Raw genomic sequence first — 24,346 nt, forward strand, 5'->3', positions numbered from 1 at the left:
CCAGAAGAATGCACTCTTTCCTGACCTGGCAAGCCTACAATTGCTGACCGGATTCAGCAAGCATCCTGGAGTCCGGAAGACCTCTACACGCCAAGCCTGTGAACTGAAAAAAGGGGGCAAGGGCGGCCTTAGCCTGATAGACCTGTTGTTCTGGCCAGGTAGCCTGATGCAAGAGCGCTATTAAGGATAAGTCCGAGCCAGACGAAAGGAAGGGAATTTAGAATGATACAAATACCGAGAGGACGTCAGCAGTGGTCTTTGGCGCAAAGCATTACTGGGAACGGAAGATGCCGGCAGCGTGGAGAGGAGGGACATATTCCGAGGGACGTCGGAAGGTGAGTAGATCACATTTTTTTGTTTTACACTCCCGCTGGCCGTATTCTAGAGTGCCCGATGCTTTAGAATGGGACCAGCAGCAAATACAGTCATATGTTAAAGTTTGGGCACCCCTATTAATGTTAACCTTTTTTCTTTATAACAATTTTGGTTTTTGCAACAGCTATTTCAGTTTCATATATCTAATAACTGATGGACTCAGTTATATTTCTGGATTCAAATGAGGTTTATTGTACTAACAGAAAATGTGCAATCTGCATTTAAACAAAATTTGACCGGTGCAAAAGTATGGGCACCTCAACATAAAAGTGACATTAATATTTCGTAGATCCTCCTTTTGCAAAAAGAACAGCCTATAGTCGCTTCCTGTAGCTATTAATGAGTTCCTGGATCCTGGATGAAGGTATTTGTGACCATTCCTGTTTACAAAACAATTCCAGTTCAGTTAAGTTTGATGGTTGCCGAGCATGGACAGACCGCTTCAAATCATCCCACAGATGTTCAATGATATTCAGGTCTGGGGACTGGGATGGCAATTCCAGAACATTGTAATTGTTCCTCTGCATGAATGCCTGAGTAGATTTGGAGTGGTGTTTTGGATCATTGTCTTGCTGAAATATTCATCCCCTGCGTAACTTCAACTTCGTCACTGATTCTTGCACATTATTGTCAAGAATCTGCTGATACTGAGTTGAAGCCATGCGACCCTCAACTTTAACAAGATTCCTGGTGCCGGCATTGGCCACACAGCCCCAAAGCATGATGGAACCTCCACCAAATTTTACTGTGGGTAGCAAGTGTTTTTCTTGGAATGCTGTGTTTTTTAGCCTCCATGCATAACGCCTTTTTGTATGACCAAACAACTCAATCTTTGTTTCATCAGTCCACAGGACCTTCTTCCAAAATGTAACTGGCTTGTCCAAATGTGCTTTTGCAGACCTCAGGCGACTCTGTTTGTGGCGTGCTTGCAGAAACGGCTTCTTTCGCATCACTCTCCCATACAGCTTCTCCTTGTGCAAAGTGCGCTGTATTGTTGACCGATGCACAGTGACACCATCTGCAGCATGATGATGCCGCAGGTCTTTGGAGGTGGTCTGTGGATTGTCCTTGACTGTTCTCACCATTCTTCTTCTCTGCCTTTCTGATATTTTTCTTGGCCTGCCACTTCTGGGATTAACAAGAACTGTACCTGTGTTCTTCCATTTCCTTACTATGTTCCTCACAGTGGAAACTGACAGGTTAAATCTCTGAGACAACTTTTTCTGTCCTTCCCCTGAAAAGCTATGTTGAATAATCTTGGTTTTCAGATCATTTGAGAGTTGTTTTGAGGAGCCCATGATGCCACTCTTCATAGGAGAATCAAATAGGAGAACTACTTGCAAGTGGCCACTTTAAATACCTTTTCTCATGATTTGATACATCTGGCTATGAAGTTCAAAGCTCAATGAGGTTACAAAACCAATTTAGTGCTTCAGGAAGTCAGTAAAAAGTAGTTAGGAGTGTTCAAATCAAGAAAATGATAAGGGTGCCCATACTTTTGCACCGGTCAAATTTTGTTTAAATGCAGATTGCACATTTTCTGTTAGTACAATAAACCTCATTTGAATCCAGAAATATAACTGAGTCCATCAGTTATTAGATATATGAAACTGAAATAGCTGTTGCAAAAACCAAAATTGTTATAAAGAAAAAAGGTTAACATTAATAGAGGTGCCCTAACTTTAACATATGACTGTGTGTGTGTGTGTGTATATATATATATATATATATATATATATATATATATATATATATATATATATATATATATATATATATATATGTGTGTGTGTGTGTATATATATATATATATATATATATATATATATAATAATATTATAACTTATGTGTCTATATCTATTCTTTATTAAACATGTCAGTGTGATTTTACTGTATCGCAAAATGAATTGCCGGCTTTTGTTAAAGGACACCGGTGCGTATTTCTCGCAAGTCACACGTGGTCCGTGTGTAATCCGTATTTTTCTCGCCTGCATAGACTTGCATTGGCGTATTTTTGGAGGAATGCGCTGACAATTGAAGCATGCTGCGATTTTTCTCAGCCCGAAAATACTGCCAAGAAATATACGGCTGATGAGAGCTGGCCCATAGAGAATCATTGGTCCGTGTGCAATGCGTGGTTTTAGCGCCTCTCACTCGTCCGTATTTCTCTCTAGTGTGACGCCGGCCTAATGCTGCTGCCACTAGGAGGACACTAAGCAAAGAAATTAACTCCTCCTCCACAGTATACACCCTCTGCTAGCTCTACATTGAAACAGTTCTTGCTTAGTGTCTGTAGAAGGCACTAGGGTCTGGCTTCAGACCCCGACGCCTTTTATTTTTCTTTTTTTTCCTATGAATTGAAGGGGCGATGGGGCCTTTCAATGTTCCGATCTCCCAAAATCAGCAACAGGCGGGAACGCGGAGTGTAATCTCCCCGTACCCCCTCCTGCACCACCTAAATGCCATCCTGGGCTCCCCTTAGGAGCGACGGGGTCCTTTCATGGGTCCACTCGCCCCACACCGACTACAGACGGGAACATGGGGTGTCGTCCCCCACATAACCCCTTCTGGAGCCAAGCCTTCAGCCGGACAAAATGCCTCCCACAGGATTACCTCAGGGTTCACGCAGAGGCTCCCAACGGCATCATTTTTCAGTGAAAAAAAAAAACAGGATGCCCCCTCCTTCTCTTCCCTTCTTGCTGTTGTAATGCTCCCATGCTGCAAGCCACAGCAGATACCAGACTGATCACATTTCATGCTGTAAGCTGTTCAACCTGGATATGAATAAATCTACATTCTGTGTTGCTGACTCTGGATGTTACGCTGATTAATCCGCTGCTAACAGGTTATGGGCCCAGAGTCCTAGAGTCCCAGATCCCCAGAGCACAGAGAAAAGAAAAGAAAGGAAGACGGCAAAGATGGCCACCAGCAGCAACAACTCCATGAAGTTTACAGTACCAAGTCTCACTAACCAGAATTATCATTCCTGGAAATTCAAAGTGAAAATGCTGCTGATAAGAGAAGGTACGTGGAAATACACACAGGAGCCTAAACCTGACCCAGTATCACAGGATTGGATAGAGATGGATCAGAAAGCAGAAAGTACCATATCACTCAGTATAGATGATGATCAGATTGTGCATGTGTGTAAAAGGGAAACTGCAAGAGAAATGTGGGAGCAGCTGCAAAAGGTGCATGAGAGGATAAATTTAAGCAATAAACTTTATCTCATGAGAAAATTGTACCAGTCTAAACTACAGAATGGCCAGGATATGCAGGACTACATAACAAGCATTCTAGAGATTGTAGAATGCCTGAGAGGCATTGGGGAAGATTTGTAGGACTTTCATGTAGCCGCATTACTGCTTAGTGGTCTTCCAGAAAACTATGACACGCTTGTAACCGCACTAGATGCGCGCCCAGATGATGAGCTTACAGAGGGATGTCAGAGGGAAGCTCATAGATGAATATAAGCGGAAGGTGTAAACAGCAGGACATGTGATGCAGAATCTGCTTTACAGACACAAAATCTAAATGATAACAGAAAGCACCTAAAAGAAACGCGTGAATGTTTTGTTTGCAAGAAATCGGGACATTTGAAAGCCGACTGCAGAGTCTGGAAAGCAAGAATGAATCAGCTGAAAAAGCAAAGCAGTCTTCAAAGGGTTAAAAGTGCTGTGTCTGCAGAAAATGATTCTGTGAATACTAAACTGCATTTACTGTCAGTGTAAATACATCAAAGCATGCATGGTGTATAGACTCTGGAGCAACTAGTCACATGACTAATAACAGGGACTTCTTTTCTAAGCTTAACAAAAGTAAGTCAGAGAAAGTGATTATGGCTAATGGTCAGTACATGACTTCACAAGGTATAGGAGATGGTTATATTGATTGTCAAATCTCACCAACAAAAAGCAAGAAGATCCCAGTAAAAGATGTGCTCTATGTGCCTAGTCTTGAGAGTAATTTACTATCTGTGAAGAAACTCACAAAACAAGGAAATGAAGTTACATTTAAGCATGATAGCGGCATCATCTCAAAAGAGGGCCACACACTAGCAGAAGGAAAAATCACAAATGAACTTTACCAGCTTAAATGCAAAGAGTGTGTGTATACTGCTCAGGAAGAAAGGCACAATAACTGCATTCATGTATGGCATAGGCGCCTAGCACACAGAGACCCAGAAGCAATAAGGAAGTTAGTTCAAAAGCAACTAGCTGAGGACATTACAATTGATCTATGTAACCAGATAATGAAATGTACTAGCTGCATCAAAGGGAAAATGTCTAGAAAAGCTTTTCCTAAGACAAGTACTACAAGAACAGAACAGACACTAGATTTAAAACATACAGATGTCTGTGGTCCAATGAGCACTCAGACTCCTGGGAAGAAGAGAGATATTTTCTCACATTTATTGATGATCATTCAAGATATACAGTTGTCCATCTGCTTCACAGCAAGAAAGAAGTTCCAGAGAAACTTGAAGTATATCTAGCTGAGGTATATAATAAATTTGGGAGAATGCCAAAGATTCTACGTGCAGATAATGGGACTGAATACACAAGTAATAAGACTCAGAGCATTTTAAAGAAAAATGGAATCCTATTTCAGACCACTGTACCGTACAATCCTGAGCAAAATGGTGTCGCAGAAAGCAGGAACTGAACACTCTGTGAAAGTGGAAGAAGTATGTTGTTTGATGCAAATCTGCCCACAGCATATTGGGGTGAAGCAATCATGACAGCTTGCTATCTTCAGAACAGACTACCAGGTAAAGCTACAGAGAAAACTCCGTTTGAGCAATGGAACAGCAGAAAGCCAAAACTACATCATATAAGAATATTCGGAAGTAAAGCGCTTGTACATGTTCCCAAAGAAAGGCGAACTAAGTGGGAATCTCACGCTAAGGAAGGGATCCTGCTAGGCTACAGTGAAACCCAGAAAGGTTATAGGATTCTACACCCAGAAACAAACAAGGTCACAATAAGTAGAGATGTAGTGATTGATGAGAACTTTGTGTCCCCCAAGTTTTGTGACATCACGCCAGTAGTCCAGCTGATGTCACAATTACAAGACAATAACAAGGAGAATGTAGAGGTCTGGCTGGATTCTTCAACCACTGAAGGAACAACAGAAAAATCAGGTGAATCTGAAATCAGGAGAGCTTCAAGATCAAACAGAGGCATACCAGCTAAACGTCTATCCTACATAGTCAAGACACTACCTGAATCAGAGCCGCAGTCATGGGATGAAATGCAAGAACTAACTGTCCATGAAAGAACAAAGTGGATCAATGCTGCTAATGAGGAAATCAAATCGCTTCATCAACTTCAAACTTGGAAACTCACCAAGCTGCCACAGGGCGAAGGTAAAGTCCACAGATTTAAAGCAAGGTTGGTGGCAAAAGGATATTCTCAAAAGTATGGCGAAGATTACGATGCTACGTTTGCTCCAGTGGCTAAACAGACCACGTTCAGAGCTTTGTTAGCTGTAGCTGCTGTACAAAAGATGAATGTCAGACATTTGGATAAGTAGTTGTTGAGTGGAGGTGTTGGAATAATGCATATTGATCTGTATGTATTGCAACAACTACTACTGTACTGTTTTATGTATTGTGCATACTGTGAGATTGTTAACAAAGTTCAGTGGAAAAAAAAAAAACAGGATGCCCCCTCCTTCTCTTCCCTTCTTGTTGTTGTAATGCTCCCATGCTGCAAACCACAGCAGATACCAGACTGATCACATTTCATGCTGTAAGCTGTTCAACCTGGATATGAATAAATCTACATTCTGTGTTGCTGACTCTGGATGTTACGCTGATTAATCCGCTGCTAACACAATGCCCCACTACCACGGAGGCACCGTTCTGCGATCTGTGCAGCCTGCGAACCCTCATGCGCACAGGAGCCCCCTGCTAATACCGACCCTAATGGACCTAGCCCACCCGAGTAGGCTACGTCTCTGGCACAGTCCATGGCTTCCCTGGTTAAAGCTGTAGAATCCTTCCATGATTCCTCCTGAAGCCAGAGCATCAGTTTACCTTATGTGGAAGACCCTTCAGCCATGCGAGAGTCTTCCTCAGACAGGGGCCGGACAGCAGCAGATGATGTGCAATCCTCTAGGAAACGCCCGCATAGCTCGTCCCCCAGGCACTCTGGTGCCTCGACGTCCGAAAGTTCTGAATCCCGCTCCCCCTCACCAAGGGTTTGCAGTGAACCTGACTCAGAATACAAGCCAGAGGTGGCCGTAGACCCAGACTCGTTAGTGCCAAGAGTCGCTAGATTCTTTAATTGAAGTGGTCAATAAGGCTCTGAGAGTAGATGAAGAGCCTGGAATTAGTCCGGATCAAAAATGTCCTTACAGGGTTTTTGCTATTCACCCTGAGTTTACGGACATTTTTCAGAGGCAAATAGGTCGTCCGGACAAGCAATTCACAGGGCAGAAGCCACTAGAATCACGGTACCCCTTTGCTCCTACTCTAAGAAAGGAATGGACTGAATCCCTGGCAGTGGACCCACTCTTATGTCTCGCTTACAGGATTCTTGTCCTTGTCTGACAGCTCGTCTATCAAAAACCCCACTGATCGACAGATTGATAATCTTGCTCGGTCAGTCTTTGAAGCTGCCAACGCAGCTCTTCCTTCTTCCGTCGCAACCTGGGTGGCCAGAGCTATGGTAGCCTGGGAAGAGACTTTAGCCAAAACCAGTCGAGACAATAACCAGTCAGTCTCGCTTACCAGATTGCCCGGGCCGGGAACTATGTCATATTTGCCTCCCTAGATGCGGTTAACTCTGCCGCGCTCTAAGCCGCAAATGCCATCACTATCAGGAGAGCCCTATGGCTCAGAGACTGGCGAGCAGACTCTGCCTCCAAAAAATCTTTAACTTCCCTGCCTTACCAGAGAGGCCGATTGTTTGGAGACAAACTTGACCAAATTATCTCTGATGCTACTGGAGGAAAGAGTAAATTAATCCCTCAACAAAGACCCAGTCGGCCTTTTCGGAGTCAGCACCCAGTTCGCTCCCAGCCTTTTCGCAGCACCGCAAGCTGGTCATCTGCAACCGCCTCGTCTAGTTCTGCCTGTCCCCCGCGCAGGGACAGGGATCCACAACCCTCATACAAGCTCTCTCATTCCTGGAAAAGCAGACCCTCACGGTCTGGCCCCACGGGTACCTCATCCCGCAAGGTCTCTGCTCAATGACTCAGTGCAGTATCCGGAGGACACAGACAGGGTAGGCAGCAGTCTACTTCTGTTTCGTCATGTTTGGCTTGCGGTCGTTTACGACCAATGGGTCAGAGATCTGGTGTCCTCCAGATACAAAATAGAATTCGCCCCCCCCCTCTAACTCGCTTCTTCCAGTTGCCATATATGCACTCTACAAGGACAGAGTCATTGTCCCTGTCCCACACACAGGTTCAAGGGGTTTTTACTGTTTGTGGTCCCAAAAAAGGACAGAACCATGCGTCCCATTCTAGATCTAAAACTGCTGAACAAGTTTGTCAAAATTCGTCATTTCAGGATGTAATCTCTCCGTTCAGTCATCACTTCACTGAAGAAAGGGGAATACCTAGCATCAAAGACTCATATCTTCACATTCCCATCTTCTCAGGTCACCAAAGATTTCTACGCTTTGCGATCGGAGACGAACATTTCCAGTTCACCGACTTGCCCTTTGGTCTCGTCACCACCCCCAGAGTGTTCACCAAGGTCATGACAGCCGTCTTGTCTATTCTGCACTCTCGGGGCGTGGTGATTCTTCCCTACCTAGATGACCTCCTCATCAATCAATCGTCCCTTCGGGCCTGTGCAGAGTGTGTCAGCATCACTGTGGACACTCTCACTCATTTAGGTTGGCTGATGAACCTAAGCAAGTCCTCCCCCCAACCCCATCTCGGTGAATCTCCTTTTTGGGGATGATCCTGGACACTTCCCGAGGGCTGGTGATTCTCCCTCCAGAAAAATTTCGGCACTAATCCAGGGAGCCCGCAACTTTCTTTTGCCCGCCCACACTCCCTGCGGTTTGGCATGCAGGTCCTGGGGAAAATGGTAGCGACAATTGAGGCAGTACTGTTTGCTCAACTACATCTCAGTCCCCGCATTGCTGTCAGCTCGGGACAGAAAAGGTCCTTTTTTTTTTTTTTTTTTTTTTTTTTTTTTCTTCTTCTAGGTTGGGGTGCGATCTTCCATCACCACACGGCTCAGGGACGCTGGTCCATTCAGGAATCTTGTCTTCCAATCAATATTCTAGAGATTCGGGCAATCACGATAGCCATTCAGCGATTCCATCATCTTCTGGCCGGTCGCCCCATTTGGATTCAGTCTGACAACGCCACGGCGGTGGCGTACATCAATCGTCAGGGGCGTACACAAAGCAGAAGAGCGATGCTCGAGGTAGCGCACATTCTGCAATGAGCCGAGACAAACCATTCAGTCATCTCTACAGTTCATATTCCGGGAGTGGAGAATTTGGCGGCAGACTTTCTCAGCCGTCAAGGTCTGGCCTCGGGGAAGTGGTCCCGTCATCCGGAAGTTTTTCAGCAGAGTTGTCAGTGCTGGGGAACTCCAGATGTGGATCTCATGGCCTCCAGGCTAAACGCATTCGTAGCTCGGTCCTGTGACCCTTTAGCCATCGGGTCGAATGCCCTGGTGCTTCTGTGGCATCCGTTTCGCCTCCCTTACATTTTTTTTTTTTCTGCCGCTTCTGCTAATTCCAAGGGTCATAAGATCAAGGAGGAAGGAATCCCAGTTATTCTTGTCTCTCAAGACTGGCCACGCCGAGCGTGGTACGCGGAACTAGTGCAGCTAGTTGCCGACGTCCCCTGGCGGTTACCCGACCGCCCAGACCTTCTCTCTCAGGGGCTAATCTACCGCCAGAACTCGAGAGTTCTGAGTATAACGGCCTGGCCATTGAATTCTGGATCCTAGCCTAGGCCAGTTTCTCGCCACAAGTAGCTTCCACCATGATTAATGCTTGGAAACCTACATCCATGTGCATTTATCGCATCTGGAAGGCCTTTTTCTCTTGGTGCAAAACCCACAGATGTTCCCCACTTGTGTTTTCTATCCCTTCCAGTTTGGAGTTTCAGGATTAGGCTCAGGTCTAGCATTGGCTTCTCTCAAATGCCAAATTTCTGGCCTATCCGTCCTGTTTCAGCAAAGGATAACCTACGATTTGGAAGCTAAGACCTTCACACAGGATGTGTCACATCTTGTCCCTCCCTACAAGATGCCACTGGAGCCTTGGGACCTTAATTTGCAGGAGGCCCCCTTCGAACCTTTGCAGGGCATTTCATTTACTCTTCTTTGTTGGAAAGTTGCCTTTCTTGTGGCAGTAACATCTGTGGCGCCCCTGAGGGTTGTCGCCACGGAGGTACTGCACCTCCTCCTGAGGTGTAGTATCCCACTCTCCAGGTAAGATGGTAACACCTGACCAGCCTCCAACACCTGCATCCCACACAAACATAGTAGTGTAGCAGAGCAACCTTGGTGGCTCCCTGCTTGGAACACGAAGAGTGCTGGGAGGTGGGTGGAGCTTAGACTGCACAAGAGAGCTGGAGAATATTAGGACTAGGTCAGTCTGGGAGAGAAGATCCCCTGAGAGGGATGGAGTGAAGGAGGTGCTGCAGCAGACTTCAGTGACCTGAAGCTAATGGCACGGGAAAGAGAAATAGAAAGCCTGATTCTCCAGAAGGAAGAAAGATTAGTGCAGAACGTAAGGAGAAGAAGAAAACTAAGGACTAGGGTCGGAGTGGAGCCCTTCCTCAAGTTCTAAGCACATGGCCGGGGTCCGGTCCCTGAGGTTGTATGGATACTGATGGTCCTGCAGCAGACACCGGAGGAATAGAAGTTGTCACCACTTATTCCCACCTAAGACTTGGGGGCACAACAGCAACGTGAGTGAGCCGGGACTTGATAGCAAGGAGTCCCTGAAGCAGGCTACAGCTGTCTGCCATACAAGTAGAGTTCTAAGTAACATCAAGAAGGAGGAACTTGGGTTTAACACACAACTACAAGTACCTCAGTATAAGCGCTAGTGTGGAGACGTTCAGAACAGGCACACGAAAGGGAGAGTTAGGTTAATTCCATCTGCCTGGGAGTTGGCTGAGCCCCTGATCTGGAGACCGCGGCATTGAAGCGGGCACCTGTCTGTGCCAAGAACGAGAGTAAAAGAACTGGAACTGCACTCAGCTGTCTCATTGCCTTTTTCCTGCGCCAGCCCACTCAGCACTGCTACATCTCTGTGCCAGACACTGCACCATCTACTTCTCCTCACTAGCTCCTCATTTGCCAACCTCATCTACTCTGCCCTGGGACGAACAACCCTACCTGTGGAGGGCTACAACATCATTGCTGCACCACACCATCTGTCCCAGAGAAGCAACCCTGCAGCGCTGGTCAAACTGACCAGAAACCACAGGTGGCGTCACGAATCATCTCAACAACTTTATCCCCATCACTCTACCCCTTTTACATTGACCGCCTGAGGCCACGGCCCGGGTCATTGCCACTGTGACATCTCCCATTAAAATCAACGGGCCCAGCACAGAGTACCCCACGGCCTCTGGGGGCGAGTCACATCCATCAGGATGGTCTCTGAATTGGCGGCCTTGTCTTGCAAACCTCCATTTCTAGTTGTCCACCTAAACCAGGTGATGTTGAGGACGTCTTCGTCCTTCTTGCCTAAAGTCTTTTCTGCTCTTCTTCTGAATGAGGACATAGTTTTGCCCTCCTTCTGTCTTGCTGCGGTCCATCATACTGAGAAAGCTCTCCACACTTTTTGGATTTGGTGAGGGCACTCAGGAGATACATTTCGAGAACAGCATCTTTTTGCAAATCTGATTCCCTCTTTGTGCTTCCGGAGGGCCACAGAAAGGGCCTACCTGCTTCTAAAGCTACAATAGCCAGATGGATCCGCTCTGCCATCCAAGAGGCTTACCGTGTCAGAGGTCTGCCTATCCCGGCAGGGATTAAGGCACACTCCAATCGGTCTGTGGGGGCTTCCTGGGCCATTCGGCATCAGGCGTTGGCACAGCAAGTTTGCAAGGCTGCGACTTGGTCCAGCCTGCACACGTTCGTCAAACATTGCAACATTCATTTTCAAGCTTCTGTAGATGCAGCCCTTGGTAGACGGATTCTGCAACCGGCAGTATCACATCTGTAGGGCAGATTTAACCTGTTGGTACACGAGGTTTCAGCTGTCATGCTGTTTCCCACCCAGGGACTGCTTTAGGACATCCCAAAGTAGACATGTGGGAAATGTTTTTGTTCTTTATTAACTATTTTGTGTGACATAACACTCTGATTTAGGGTCATAAAAATTAAAAGTTTGAAAATTATGAAATTTTCAAATTTTTTTTGCCAAATTTACATTTTTTCACAAATAGACACAAAAAATTTTGAAGAAATTTTACCACTATCATAAAGTACAATATGTCACGAAAAAGCATTCTCAGAATCAGTGGGAGCCATTGAAGTGTTCCAGAGTTATAACCTTGTAAAGTGACAGTGGTCAGATTTCAAAATTAAGGCCTGGTCATTAAGCTGCAAAGTGGCTTGGTCTTTAAGGGGTTAACGTTTGCAACCACGTTTATGTAATTAACCCTTTAATGATGAGCACAGTTTTCATTCCTGTTTAATTTTTCCTCTCCTACAAAGATGCATCATTTTTTATTTTTTTATTTTTTTTTTCCTTCACTATCGCCATATTACATCTTGTTTTTTTTGCGGGACAAGTTGCAGTTTTAAATGACACCATTAATTTTACCCTGTAATGTGATAAAAAAAACGAAATGTCATGAAATTTAAGGAAAATTTAAAATTCTGCAGTTTTTTTTACTTTTCGTATTGATGACTTTCATTGTATGAGAAAAATGACCCAATAACATTCTCCTTATTGGTACAACTACAGTAATGCTAAATTTGTGCAATTTTTCTTTTTTTAAGTAGGTAAAAAGATAATTTGAACTTTGTTTTAAAAAAAATAAATTGGTTTAACTAGTTTGAGTCCTTTTTAGATTTTTTTTTTTTCCATCCATTGAGCGGTGTGAGGCTTTGATTTTCGTGTGACGAGCTGTAGTTTTTGTTGATACCACTTTGAGGTACATACAATAATATGCAAAGAAAAAATTGTATTTTTAGGAAGCTTGGATCAACTAAAAACCAATAGTTCCGCCATTACTTTTTTCTACTTTACAGCGTGAAATCATTTTATATTTTATTCCTTTTTTTTCTTACTGGTGTGATGACAGTAAATATGCTCTTATTTTATTTAAAATTCTTTATTTTTTGACCTAGCAAAAAGGTGATTGTTTTTTTTCTACTAGAGAGCTAGAAATTGCGATTATTTGATCACTTATTCTGTACTGAATTTTTAATTTCACTAATCAACACTGCTTTTTGTGCAGGTACAACAATAAAACCTACCGTATAGACGAGATCGCCTGGCACATGACTCCAGAGTCTACCTTCAAGAAGGCAGATGGAAGTGAGATCAGCTTTGTGGACTACTATAAGAATGTAAGCCCTGCTAAGATTAATGAGAACTGAGGGCCTTGAGTGCGAAAACTCAAGAAACATGTTTTGTTTTTAATTTTCTCGTTAAACACCTCTCAAAACAAAAATTAAAAAAAAAAACAAAAAAAAACACCTTCGATTGTCCACAGCTCGTATTGATGATTTATTCTTGGAGTGGGTGGACACCTGATACCAACAACGATTCGCTGTTTTCAGCTCCCGTTGCGACTGTGTACAAAGTAAGACTTTGGGTACGCACCGTAAAATCTGTTTCTCGGAACCTTCATTGAGAGACACAGGAAACCATGGCAGTAAACTGCTGACACAAGGCAGAAAAAAATCTTACTCCTCCCCAGCAATATATACCCACCAGCTGGGAGAGAGCTAACCAGTTTGATAGAAAGCAATGGGAAAGGCGTTAAAGGAGACTACCCTAATTTGAACCAACAATGGCTCAAACAGGGACCGGGTGCTGTGTCCCCCAATGAAGGCTCCGAGAAAAAGATTTTACGGAAAGTTCCCCAAATCTTTTCTCTATTGCTTCTTTGGGCGGACACAGTAAACCATGGGACATCCTAAAGCAGTCCCTAGGGAGGGAAGTGACAGGTACTCAAAAATGGAAGGTCAGTCCATTGCTGCATGAAGGACCTCCCTAATCCAGATTCGCAGTCGCTAAAGAATAGGCGAGAACCGTGTGGACTGAAGATGAGGAAGCAACCGAACAGCCCATGAAGCTCCCACTGTTGTGATCCTAAGTGGAATAGGTCTTTACCTCACTCTGTTCCTGGCAAGATGCTGATTGAAAATAGGCCACTCCAGAAGAAGGGAGCAAAGAAGTATGAAGTACCTAGAGAAGGAAGGGAAGTAACTGCCTTACAAGGAAGGAGTGCAACCAGGCTTAGGACACCCTGGCGGGAAAAAGGTGGACATCTTGCTATGAATTAGTTAAAAACCCTGGTTGGAGAAACCCAGCTGCGTACTAGGCTGCTGCTTCTGTGTCCTGATGCAAACTAAGGGCCTGAGAAATCTGGAGAATGAAGCGGGGACCATGTAATGGGCAGGACTGAGAAAAGGAACTTTGCGTTCAGTTAAAAAAAAACAAAAAAAAAAAACACCAGATTCTTTAGCGTTCCCCTCTGGATGTAAGTCATGGCTAGTGCGGATAGGGTGGACACTGACCTTCGAAGGGTTGGTAGAAGGGAAAGATGCTCAATATTTAAAAGTGGCCCTGGGCTATAAGCTCCTCGTATACAACTCTGCAAGCTGGGGAAAAAGTATCCATGGACACAGCCTACCACCAATAGGCAAGGGGACTGTCAAGAGAGGGGAGGAGGACTGGCTCCTCCTGTTCAGAGATGCTTCATCCGAGGGGGGAGAGAAACTAAGGTACGATCTAGGGACGGACCATCGTGTTCCTTGCGAAGAAAAGAAAGAGTTGCTTTCAATGTCACCTGAATTTGGTGAACACGCTGAAGAAGAGGGGAACGGGCAGGGAGCTGGACACCAAAGAGACGATATCACAAGAAGGATTGAGGTCTCTTTTCTCCATGGGCGCCAAGGTCTTTCCATGGTAAAATTCTACATACATGTGAAATAGGCGTGATAACACCTACAAGGGAACAGTAACGAGCGCCCGTCTAAATGGAAGGCTCTGAAGAGAAGATCCTTATTTGTCTCTGGAAATGGAAATCTACTGGTCACGTTGAAGCAGAAATGACCAATCTTAAGGATAATTTCTCAAATTGTGATAGGCGAAGTTTTCTCTGCGAATGAGTTTCGTCAAGAGACACAGCCTTAATGAGGTCCTTGTCTAGTATGGCTGGCCCAGACTGCAAAATCAGGTGCTTCATTTTGAGATATCTGGAAAGTCAGTCCATCACAGTCCAAGACAGGTGACGGCCCTGAAAGGAAGGAAAAAAGGCGAATAACTGAATGCAGGAACGTGAAACCTGAGAAGTATTCTTAGCCGAGTCTCCCTAACAGATTAACGCACATAAGAAAATAGGAAAAAATTCCCAAAAATTCAAAAAAAACAGATTAACCTAACGACAACTGCAGGGAAAAAGAACCAGCGTTAATGACTTATGTAGGGGCTTCGGTCCTCTGGGACCAGCAACTTTGTTGTGGGAGCCCAGAGGGAAATTTGGTACAGGAACCTGGACAGATGGGGAGAATCCTACCTGTCCAATAGTGGTAAAATGCAGTCCTAAAGACAGATCCTGCGACCCAAGTGCAGAGATAGCTGGCGGTTTTGAACCAATTGTGGATTGATTAGGGGAGCCTGTGAGTCTGGGGGCAATGATGTGGCAAAAATAATGGACGCGGACCACTGAAAAAACGATACAGTATCAGTGGGATTAGGGGGAGCCATTTCGTCGATGAACAGCGACCTGTTTTCTGACTCTAACCTTGTCTGTAATTCCATCTAGACTGTAGTACCATTTCTGTAACTTTATCAACTAATTATCCTATATTCTAGCCGTAAAGAAACCTAAAAACACCAAAAAGAGGGACTTTACAAAAGGCCCATCGTATAAATGGGTAAAAAGTATAAAGTTTTTTCAATACATTAAAAACAATAAATATATAAAACAGAGCGCCGCAGGTTTACAAGAGGAAGGTGGGTACACCCAGGTAGTATATAAACATTAGCAAACACTCCAAGAATTTTGATATCATATTCACATAGAATCCCCATGCATGTATTGAGATCCCAGGAAGGGGATAAGGGTAATGATAGAATTCACTAATTGTTACTATTATACACATGTCAAGGAAAAAAACATATAAGGTGAAAGGTGTATAGCAACGATTATACGGTATGACAGTATGTATGTTCATACAGAGCTGTCAGCTTCACATCCCTGTTTAAATACAGGAAAGGCAAGGTTGCCATGTGAAAAAAAAGGCTATTCGTAAATGCAGTGCTGTCAGTTAGGCATGCAAAGAAAGAAAGGGGGTTATGCAGAGGAGAACAAACAGTTTCAAATAATGGAGTGCATAATAAAAGGTATTGTACCACAAGAATGATGACTGGGGACCCCCCACACCCGACGCACGTTTTGCAATGAAATGCTTCGTCCAGGGGCCATATCTGGAACTTGTTGAATACTCGATGTGATCCGTTTCTGAGGACACAAAAAAGGTGCCGACAATAAACAGTCTGTGGATAGTGGATCGAGCACTAGACAGTTGGCGGCTTGGGCAAATGCATTATAGCTACAGATAAGGGGGTAGTATGACACGCTATGGATAGTGGACAGAGTGCCGGATGGTAGTTAATATAGGTAACTGCTTCCAATTCGTGGTCGTGGAACTGGTGGAGCACCCGGTGAGTTTTATCCATAGAAAAAAAGGGTGACCGCTGTATAGCTGATAGCTGTGGCATGGAAGTTGGGGATTCTTGCATAGTGCAGAGAGTGGATAGAATACCAGACAGTTTACACATAGGTAATCACTCCATAGCTGGGCTCAGGGAGGCTGGTGGGTCTGATTCACTAAAGTTCTGCATATGTAACATTAAATAACAGAGACAAAGAAACACATGACAGACTATTGCCCATAGAAGTGCTGTCTGAATAAGTCAGGGATGTGTACTACTCTAACGGGTTACAGCACATCCCTAGTGGATCTATGGACTTGTCCCATGTGCGGCTCCTGTGTATAACATGGGCGGGTAGGCCTTGCGAGGGACTGGGAATCTGACTGACTGGCCACCAAAGGCTGCAGGGGTACCTGAGAGATCCGACCACAGTAGTATCTGAGGAACCCCTCAGACAGGCTGCAGGATAAAAGATCTCAGAATGTTGCCTGAACTGCATACAATTTCCTGAAAATTCCCTGTTCTGCGGGGACAATGCACCAGATTCATCATGGTGGAAACACCCGCTGGGAGCATAGGTCTTCTTGAGGGTAACAGAGGGCTCCGCAAAAGGTCTGTCTTTCCTGACTCTGAGAGGCTGCTTGACAGCTGTCATCTAGCTGTCCAACATGTTTTGTAGCTTGGAGATCACCAGCCGCCCTGAAGAGTGACTGAGGAAGACAGGAGTACCTGTTTCCAGACGTGGTCTCAACTCTTTCTTCACAGTTCTGAAGACTGTATTGGGAGCCCCCGGGTGAAGGGGTCGCTGGATTGACAAAAATCTTCCTTCCTACACAGTCGTGTCTAGATCAAAGTGAATTGGGGAACGTGTCTGATCCTGGGGTTGCCTCTTGGAAAGAGGAGCAAGACATGACAGTAATCCTAGATGATGAAGGGAGCAAAGGGGATCCAGTCATGGAGCTGGAGTAAGCCTGCTTCCTGGACCTATGTGAGACCTGTCATCATTGCATGCTCTGAGTCATGTGGGAAAATGATCAGAGCTGCAGGGCGAAGAATTTTAGTCCAATGCGTGGAGACCTCTGCCAACGACTAAGATGCCTTGGTCAGGTCTCTACTTCGAGAGATCGGGAGGCAACCTACTCGGAGGAGGGGGTACGCTGTTATCCCTGGTGGAGGGGGGTCCCTGAGACACTTTCATGTTTGGGTTGCTGGAGTCAGTGCAGGGACCAATTCCTTAAAGACACTAGTAGTCTTACTATGAGGGGAGCAATAAACTTGACCCATAAACTCTATGGTTTTGGAGTGGGATGTCCCTGGAGAGAGAGGTCCTGTAGTCTCTATGGTATTGGAATGATAGGTCCATAAACTCAATGGTGTTGGAAAGAGATGTTCTGTAGACCTAGTGGTGAGCCCATGCTGGAGAGAGAGTAAAAACTTCTGCGATTAGCTGGGGAAAAAGACGCAAGGAAGTTTCTGTGACTCTAGCTAAGGGGCGTGGCCTAATAGGAGAATAGATCTAGGGTGAAGCTGGGGCCTAAATTTGGAAATGGCTTTGTGGTTCGAAAATAAACCGGGTGCTATCTTGGAAAAGAAACAAGGCAGAGAAGGGACTGGAATAAACTTGGGTGCTATCCAGCAGGAGGGCGCCTGTTCCACGTCTTTTAACAACATTTTCCCTTGATCCTGTGGAGCCCTCGCCGCCATGAAGAGTGACTGGATGTGAGGGGTATCTGTTTCCAGATGTGGTCCTGACTCCTACTTCATAGTTCCGAAGACTGCATCAGGAGCCCCCGGGTGAGGAGGGGTTGCTGGAATGGGTACGTGGTCCTTCCCACAGAGTCGTGGTCCCAGACAGTGCAGAAGATGGTGTCAACCCAGGATGAGGGGAGGGGGGGTCACTGGGGGCGAAAAGCAGGACTGTCCGCCACGAGCCACTACAAGACACTTGTGAAGTGTTAGGGGGAATAGAGTCCCGCCTCGGTCTAGAGAGGGGACGATGTGGATGGCGCCACACTGTTCTCGATAATTTACACACTGTTACAAGCTGTATCTGAAAGAAAAAGGGAAAGCATTGGTAAAACACAAGATGGTAGATACTGGTCTGAACACGGACTGGTGTCTGGCCTTCTCTGGGTGGATGTAGCCTGATTGGGAGGAGATGGCTTTTTTTTATTTCTGCCTAGTGGTAGCAGCATACACTCATGCTTTCCTGTGTCCCCCAATGAAAGTGTTATGACACAGCATTTTATTCATTGACTGTTTATATGTTGACTTGAGTTTGTTTCTTTCTGGTTCGTCAAGAAAACAATTTTGTTTGTATAAACCTGTAATAGTGACTTAAAAGTTGACATTTGATGTAACATATTGTGTTATCCTGGATGACTAGAGACACATGATTGAACAATGATGTTTGTTGATATTAGTCAGTCAAAGAAAAAAGAAACATCCGGCACTGTCCCTGAGAAAGAAATCCCCGCAAAGTCACTTATAACCGCTATCAGTGTGACACCTGTAACCCTTGCTGAACTGGTGCTCTATCCATGTGAAGAAAAAACATGAACTATCGTAGTAGAAAAAAACAGCAGGATGGCACTCACCGTTCTCTTGAAATGATTCACTTTATTTCATGTTAATAAAGCACAGGCAATGGCACGGGAGAAATGCAAAAAGACGGACGACAGCTGTTTCGTGCACAATGCACTTCAACAGGTCCCATGCTCAGGCTCAAGGAAACACTAATTTATACCACATGTGTGAACAAAAGAAACTCCACCCTTTAGCTGAACGTGTCTTAAAAAAAACCCCAAAATAAAAAAATTAAAACAAGCATAATTTACATACACCATATGCAATAAAACTAGCAATCATAACCGCTTCAGAGAAATACGGACATATCCACTTTTTCATTTAGACCCAAAGGACCTGTGGCTTTTGTACGGAGGATCCATTTAGCCTCTATTTGTAAAAGATGTTTTTTATGACTCCCTCCATGCTGCGGTGCAGACACCCTTTCAATGCCAGTAAACCGTAATGCTTCCGCATTCCCCCCATGTACCTTCCTCATGTGTTCTATAAGTCTAGGAACACCCTTTCCTGTGCTGATGGAATTGAAATGTTCCCTGAATCTTACACAGAGGGGCCGGATAGTTTTCCCAATGTAGAAAAAACCACATGGGCAAAACAATGCATACACTACAAAGGAGGTCCTGCAAGTAATGAATTCCGTGACTTCGTGAAATATAGGTCCCATTTTTACAGTTTTGCCACTTAATTTAAATGGACACCAAGAACAGTTTTTACAGATATAATTTCCCTTTGGGGCACTAGATTCCAACCAATTATTTTGTTTATTTTGAAATCTGTTCTTGACTAATAAATCTCGAAGGTTAGTACTTCTTTTACTCGCAAATAAAGGACCCCTACTGACCACATCTGTGAGGTCTCTGTCACTTTCCAGTAGGTGCCAATTCTGTCTGATGACTGTTCTAATGTGTCTATCCATAGAATTATATGTAAAACTAAAAACAAACCGTTTCTCTTTTCCTTTTTTGATCTGCCCGTTAATAACTGGTTCACTATTAACCCTCTGTAAGGCGGAATCTAGAACAGAATCAGGATATCCTCTTTTTTTGAATCTGCTACGCAATTCATTCGCTTGTCTCTGAAAACCTTCATTATGACTATTAAATTTCTTTAATCTCAAAAATTGGCCATAAGGCAAGGAATTCTTTACATAATGGGGGTATGCACTATTATAATGTAAGAGGGAGTTTGTGGATGAAGATTTACGAAAAATTTCTGTATACAAAACTCCATTGGTTAACTTTAATCTGACATCCAAAAAATCTATTTGAGCCTCCAAATTGCGAAGTAAACTTCATATTCATATCATGTGAATTAAGAAACTCCACAAATAAATTGAAATACTCTTTTGACCCGTCCCACACAATGAAAATGTCATCCACATAATGAATAAATAATTTTATATACTTCAAAAAGAGATTGGTGACCGCATAAACTACTTTCTCCTCCAAAACTGCCAAAAACAGGTTAGCGAGGGTGCACGCGAGGGGCGTACCCATCGCTGTACCCTCCGTTTGCCTATACCAGACATTGTCAAATTGGAACGCGTTATGCGTAACAATAAAATGAAGACCATCTATGATGAAATTGATGTTTCCCAGATCCCTATCAGAGAACTCGACAGCACTTGTCTAATTGCGTCTACTCCACCCTCATGTGGAATTCTAGTGTATAGATTTTCCACATCTATGGATGTCATCTGGAAATTGTCCTGCCAATCATTTTCTTTTAGAACTGTCACAAAATCTTTCGAATCTTTTATGTACGAGGGTATCTACTTGAGGAGAGGACGCAGAAGCCAGTCTATGTACTGGGATAGGGGCTCCGTGAGAGACCCTATCCCAGACACTATAGGGCGGCCTGGAGGACTATTAATGGACTTGTGTATTTTAGGTATATGATACCAATGAGGCTTTCTCGGAAATTCTGGAAACAATTTCTCAGCTTTACGTTTTGAAAGTACATTATTCTGGACCTGTTGTCTTAAAAGAGATCGCAATTCTTCTTTGTATCTATTGGTGGGATCACTTTTTAAGACACAGTAAGTTGAAGAAACGGATAACTGCCTATTCGCTTCAGCAACATAGCTGTCCTTATTTAGTAGAACCACGTTACCTCCTTTATCTGCTGAACGCAGGATTACATCTGACCAGCCCTGAATTTCTTTAATGGCCTGTCTTTCCTCCAAAGTTAGATTTGCGGTCTGTTTTGAATATATCAATGCCTCTAAATCCTTCACTACCTTTGTGCCAAACACATCTACCACATTTCCAGGGGAAATGGGAGGCATGTATGAGGAACTACAATCTCCCAAAAAAGGAACATTAATTATGTGCGGTGGTTACATTAGACTGAGTTACAGGATCAATATCCATCAGAATTAATGCGTCATCTCTAATATCCGCTAGCGATCCATGTCCAGCCATAAACCCCAAAGGGCCAATGGTGCTTGGAATCTCTCCAGGGTAACTACTGATTTCAGAGGAAGCATTATTAGATGCAAAAGATTTATGCAAATGGATTTTTCTAAGTGCTTTGAAAAGATCTATTTGGAAATCAACCATATTAAAGTCCTGAGGAATGCAATAATTAAGACCCTTGGACAATACATCTAAATGTCTCTTTTCCAGGACATGGTCTGTTAAATTGACGACCAAATTTTGCATGGAATCGGTGTCCTCTGTTTTCCAAGACATCTGTTTCCTTTTTCGTAAATTGCCGCTTAGGCCTCCTCTTTCCTCTGCGGATTCTATGTCTAAAGGGAATGACGTAGACTCTGCGATATTCTTCCTATCACCTGGACATGCAGACGGAATAATGTCCTCATTAGCGCTAGAGTCTGAATCAGTAGTCAAATAATCCCTTTTATTGTGTCGTGATTTTGTGTTCTCCCTTTTGAAATTTCTTCTCTTAAAACGAGGGTTTGACTGTAAATTTTTATTTTTGTTCCATGAAAAAATTTGATTAGTGTCAAAATCATATTTGTCCCGGATAAATTTGTCTTTTTTTTTCTTTGCTTGATCTCCGTCTGTAAAACCACCAGTTTGCTATCCAATTTTTTTATTAAGGGTTAACCATTGCTGTTCTGTGAGTCTTGTTTTTAACTCTTCTTTTGTTTTATTAAGATCCATTTTCACTTGCTCATAATTAAGCACATTCTGTTGTAAAACCAAATTCAAAAGATCCTGTGAACATTTTAGCAGGATTTTATTCCATTCCTCAGAAAATCTTGCATTATCCTGGAACTGTGCCATCGGTTTGAACACTCAACCCACGAGGTACTCTGCCACAGTTCTTGTATGATTGCAAAGAGTTATTTGTCCAAAAAAGGTTTATTTCTCTTTCTGCGGCTTCTTGCAGTTTAACTTCCAGTGTCTTGGTGCTGTATGATAAAATGCTATCTGACTTCTCACAATCTGTGAAATAGGAGTCTACATTCTCCCGACCTGCCAATATGCTATTAGATAAAGGGAAGGTGCTCATCTCCATTATTGCGGAGAAAAAAACTGCATACACCATACAGATTTTTTTTTTTTTTTGCTGCTGGGTAAATCACAGGACGTGCTCCGGAATAAAGCAGTGTTCAACAATAGTCAGTCAAAGAAAAAAGAAACATCCGGCACTGTCCCTGAGGAAGAAATACCCGCAAAGTCACTTATAACCGCTATCAGTGTGACACCTGTAACCCTTGCTGAACTGGTGGCTCTATCCATGTGAAGAAAAAACATGAACTATCGTAGTAGAAAAAAACAGCAGGATGGCACTCACCGTTCTCTTGAAATGATTCACTTTATTTCATGCTAATAAAGCACAGGCAATGGCACGGGAGAAATGCAAAAAGACGGACGACAGCTGTTTCGTGCACAATGCACTTCAACAGGTCCCATGCTCAGGCTCAAGGAAACACTAGTTTATACCACATGAGTGAACAAAAGAAACTCCACCCTTCACCTGAACGTGTCTTAAAAAAAACCCCAAAATAAAAAAAATTAAAACAAGCATAATTTACATACACCATATGCAATAAAACTAGCAATCATAACCGCTACAGAGAAATACGGACATATCCACTTTTTCATTTAGACCCAAAGGACCTGTGGCTTTTGTACGGAGGATCCATTTAGCCTCTATTTGTAGAAGATGCTTTTTATGACTCCCTCCATACTGCGGTGCAGACACCCTTTCAATGCCAGTAAACGGTAATGCTTCTGCATTCCCCCCATGTACCTTCCTCATGTGTTCTATAAGTCTAGGGACACCCTTTCCTGTGCTGATGGAATTGAAATGTTCCCTGAATCTTATACAGAGAGGCCGGATAGTTTTCCCAATGTAGAAAAAACCACATGGGCAAAACAATTTTTTTATTTTGGGGGTTTTTAAGACACGTTCAGGTAAAGGTTGGAGTTTCTTTTGTTCACACATGTGGTATAAATTAGTGTTTCCTTGAGCCTGAGCTTGGGACCTGTTGAAGTGCATTGTGCACGAAACGGCTGTCGTCCGTCTTTTTGCATTTCTCCCGTGCCATTGCCTGTGCTTTATTAACATGAAATAAAGTGAATCATTTCAAGAGAACGGTGAGTGCCATCCTGCTGTTTTTTTCTACTACGATAGTTCATGTTTGTTATGTTGATTACACATTGTCCAGAACAGCTAGCTTGCTGACTTGCAAAACAGAGGAGGGAAAACTATGCAAATAAATTAAACAGTGCAAGTTGATCTCGTCACCATTCTTCCCCTTTACCTCTGGGTTCTAGTTTGAAGGACAGTTGTTAACTATAAAAAGTGGATATATGCGCCTCTATAAGATATACCTTCACAGACAGATATACATCCAGAGAGCCAAGAGATCCAGAAATCCAAAGAACCAGGAACTCTTTACAGGACAGCAGCCAGGGCATCATGGCTCCATCACGAGGGACCAAGATTTGATATTCTTCAGAATGTCAGCTTAGAGGACCACGACCTCTGCTGAAAGAAAACAGATCTGCTCCATTGACCATCGCTGAACCATGGATACATTTTGGGGTAGTCAGGATTTCGACACACCGGTCACCTGAGCCTCATATATACGTTTGTGAAAGCCAGGAATGGGACCCACCGGTCACCTGGCTCCATGGAGACATTAGGAGAACCCAGGTTGTAACCCTCCGGTCAACTGGTCTTGTACCTAAATGGACTGTCATCTTCCTAACCTTGTGGAAACCTCCTCTCTGTGCATGCCACAGGTGGGGGTAGTCGGCCTTGGAAGCTGGGAATCCCAGCTGCTTTAATCTTAATCCCAGTGAGTCAGCACAAGGGTGAGATTCTGTAATTTGCACCATCTTGGGTATTTTGCTGGGACTGTGCTATGTGGTGGTTGCCAGTCTTTGTGGTTCAGTAAAGCATCGCAACCCTCTTTTACCCTCATCCTTTGTTATCTAAGTAGTATTACGCTCATGGAGAAAGAAGAGCGGTCGTTCGGTGGGATGTGGCCTGGTTCATGCGGATTTGGCTAGCAGACCAGGGCACCAGCTGACCTTCCCTCCTCCTCCCCGTGTCTCCAGAGATGGCTC

General features: G+C 43.9%; 1 protein-coding gene across 1 annotated transcript in view; it reads left to right on the forward strand.

The window, feature by feature from the left end:
- The window catches only part of LOC141051554 (piwi-like protein 1), a 92,289-nt gene that overhangs the window by 48,751 nt on the left and 19,192 nt on the right, over nt 1–24,346 (forward strand). Inside the window, exon 9 of the mRNA XM_073548535.1 lies at nt 12,781–12,892. Coding sequence (XP_073404636.1) covers nt 12,781–12,892 — 112 coding nt within the window. The remainder of the gene's footprint in view (nt 1–12,780; nt 12,893–24,346) is intronic.

This window comes from Dendrobates tinctorius, unplaced genomic scaffold, assembly GCF_039654945.1.
Source record: "Dendrobates tinctorius isolate UK_male_01 unplaced genomic scaffold, ASM3965494v1 ptg000157l, whole genome shotgun sequence".
NCBI lineage: Eukaryota > Metazoa > Chordata > Amphibia > Anura > Dendrobatidae > Dendrobates > Dendrobates tinctorius.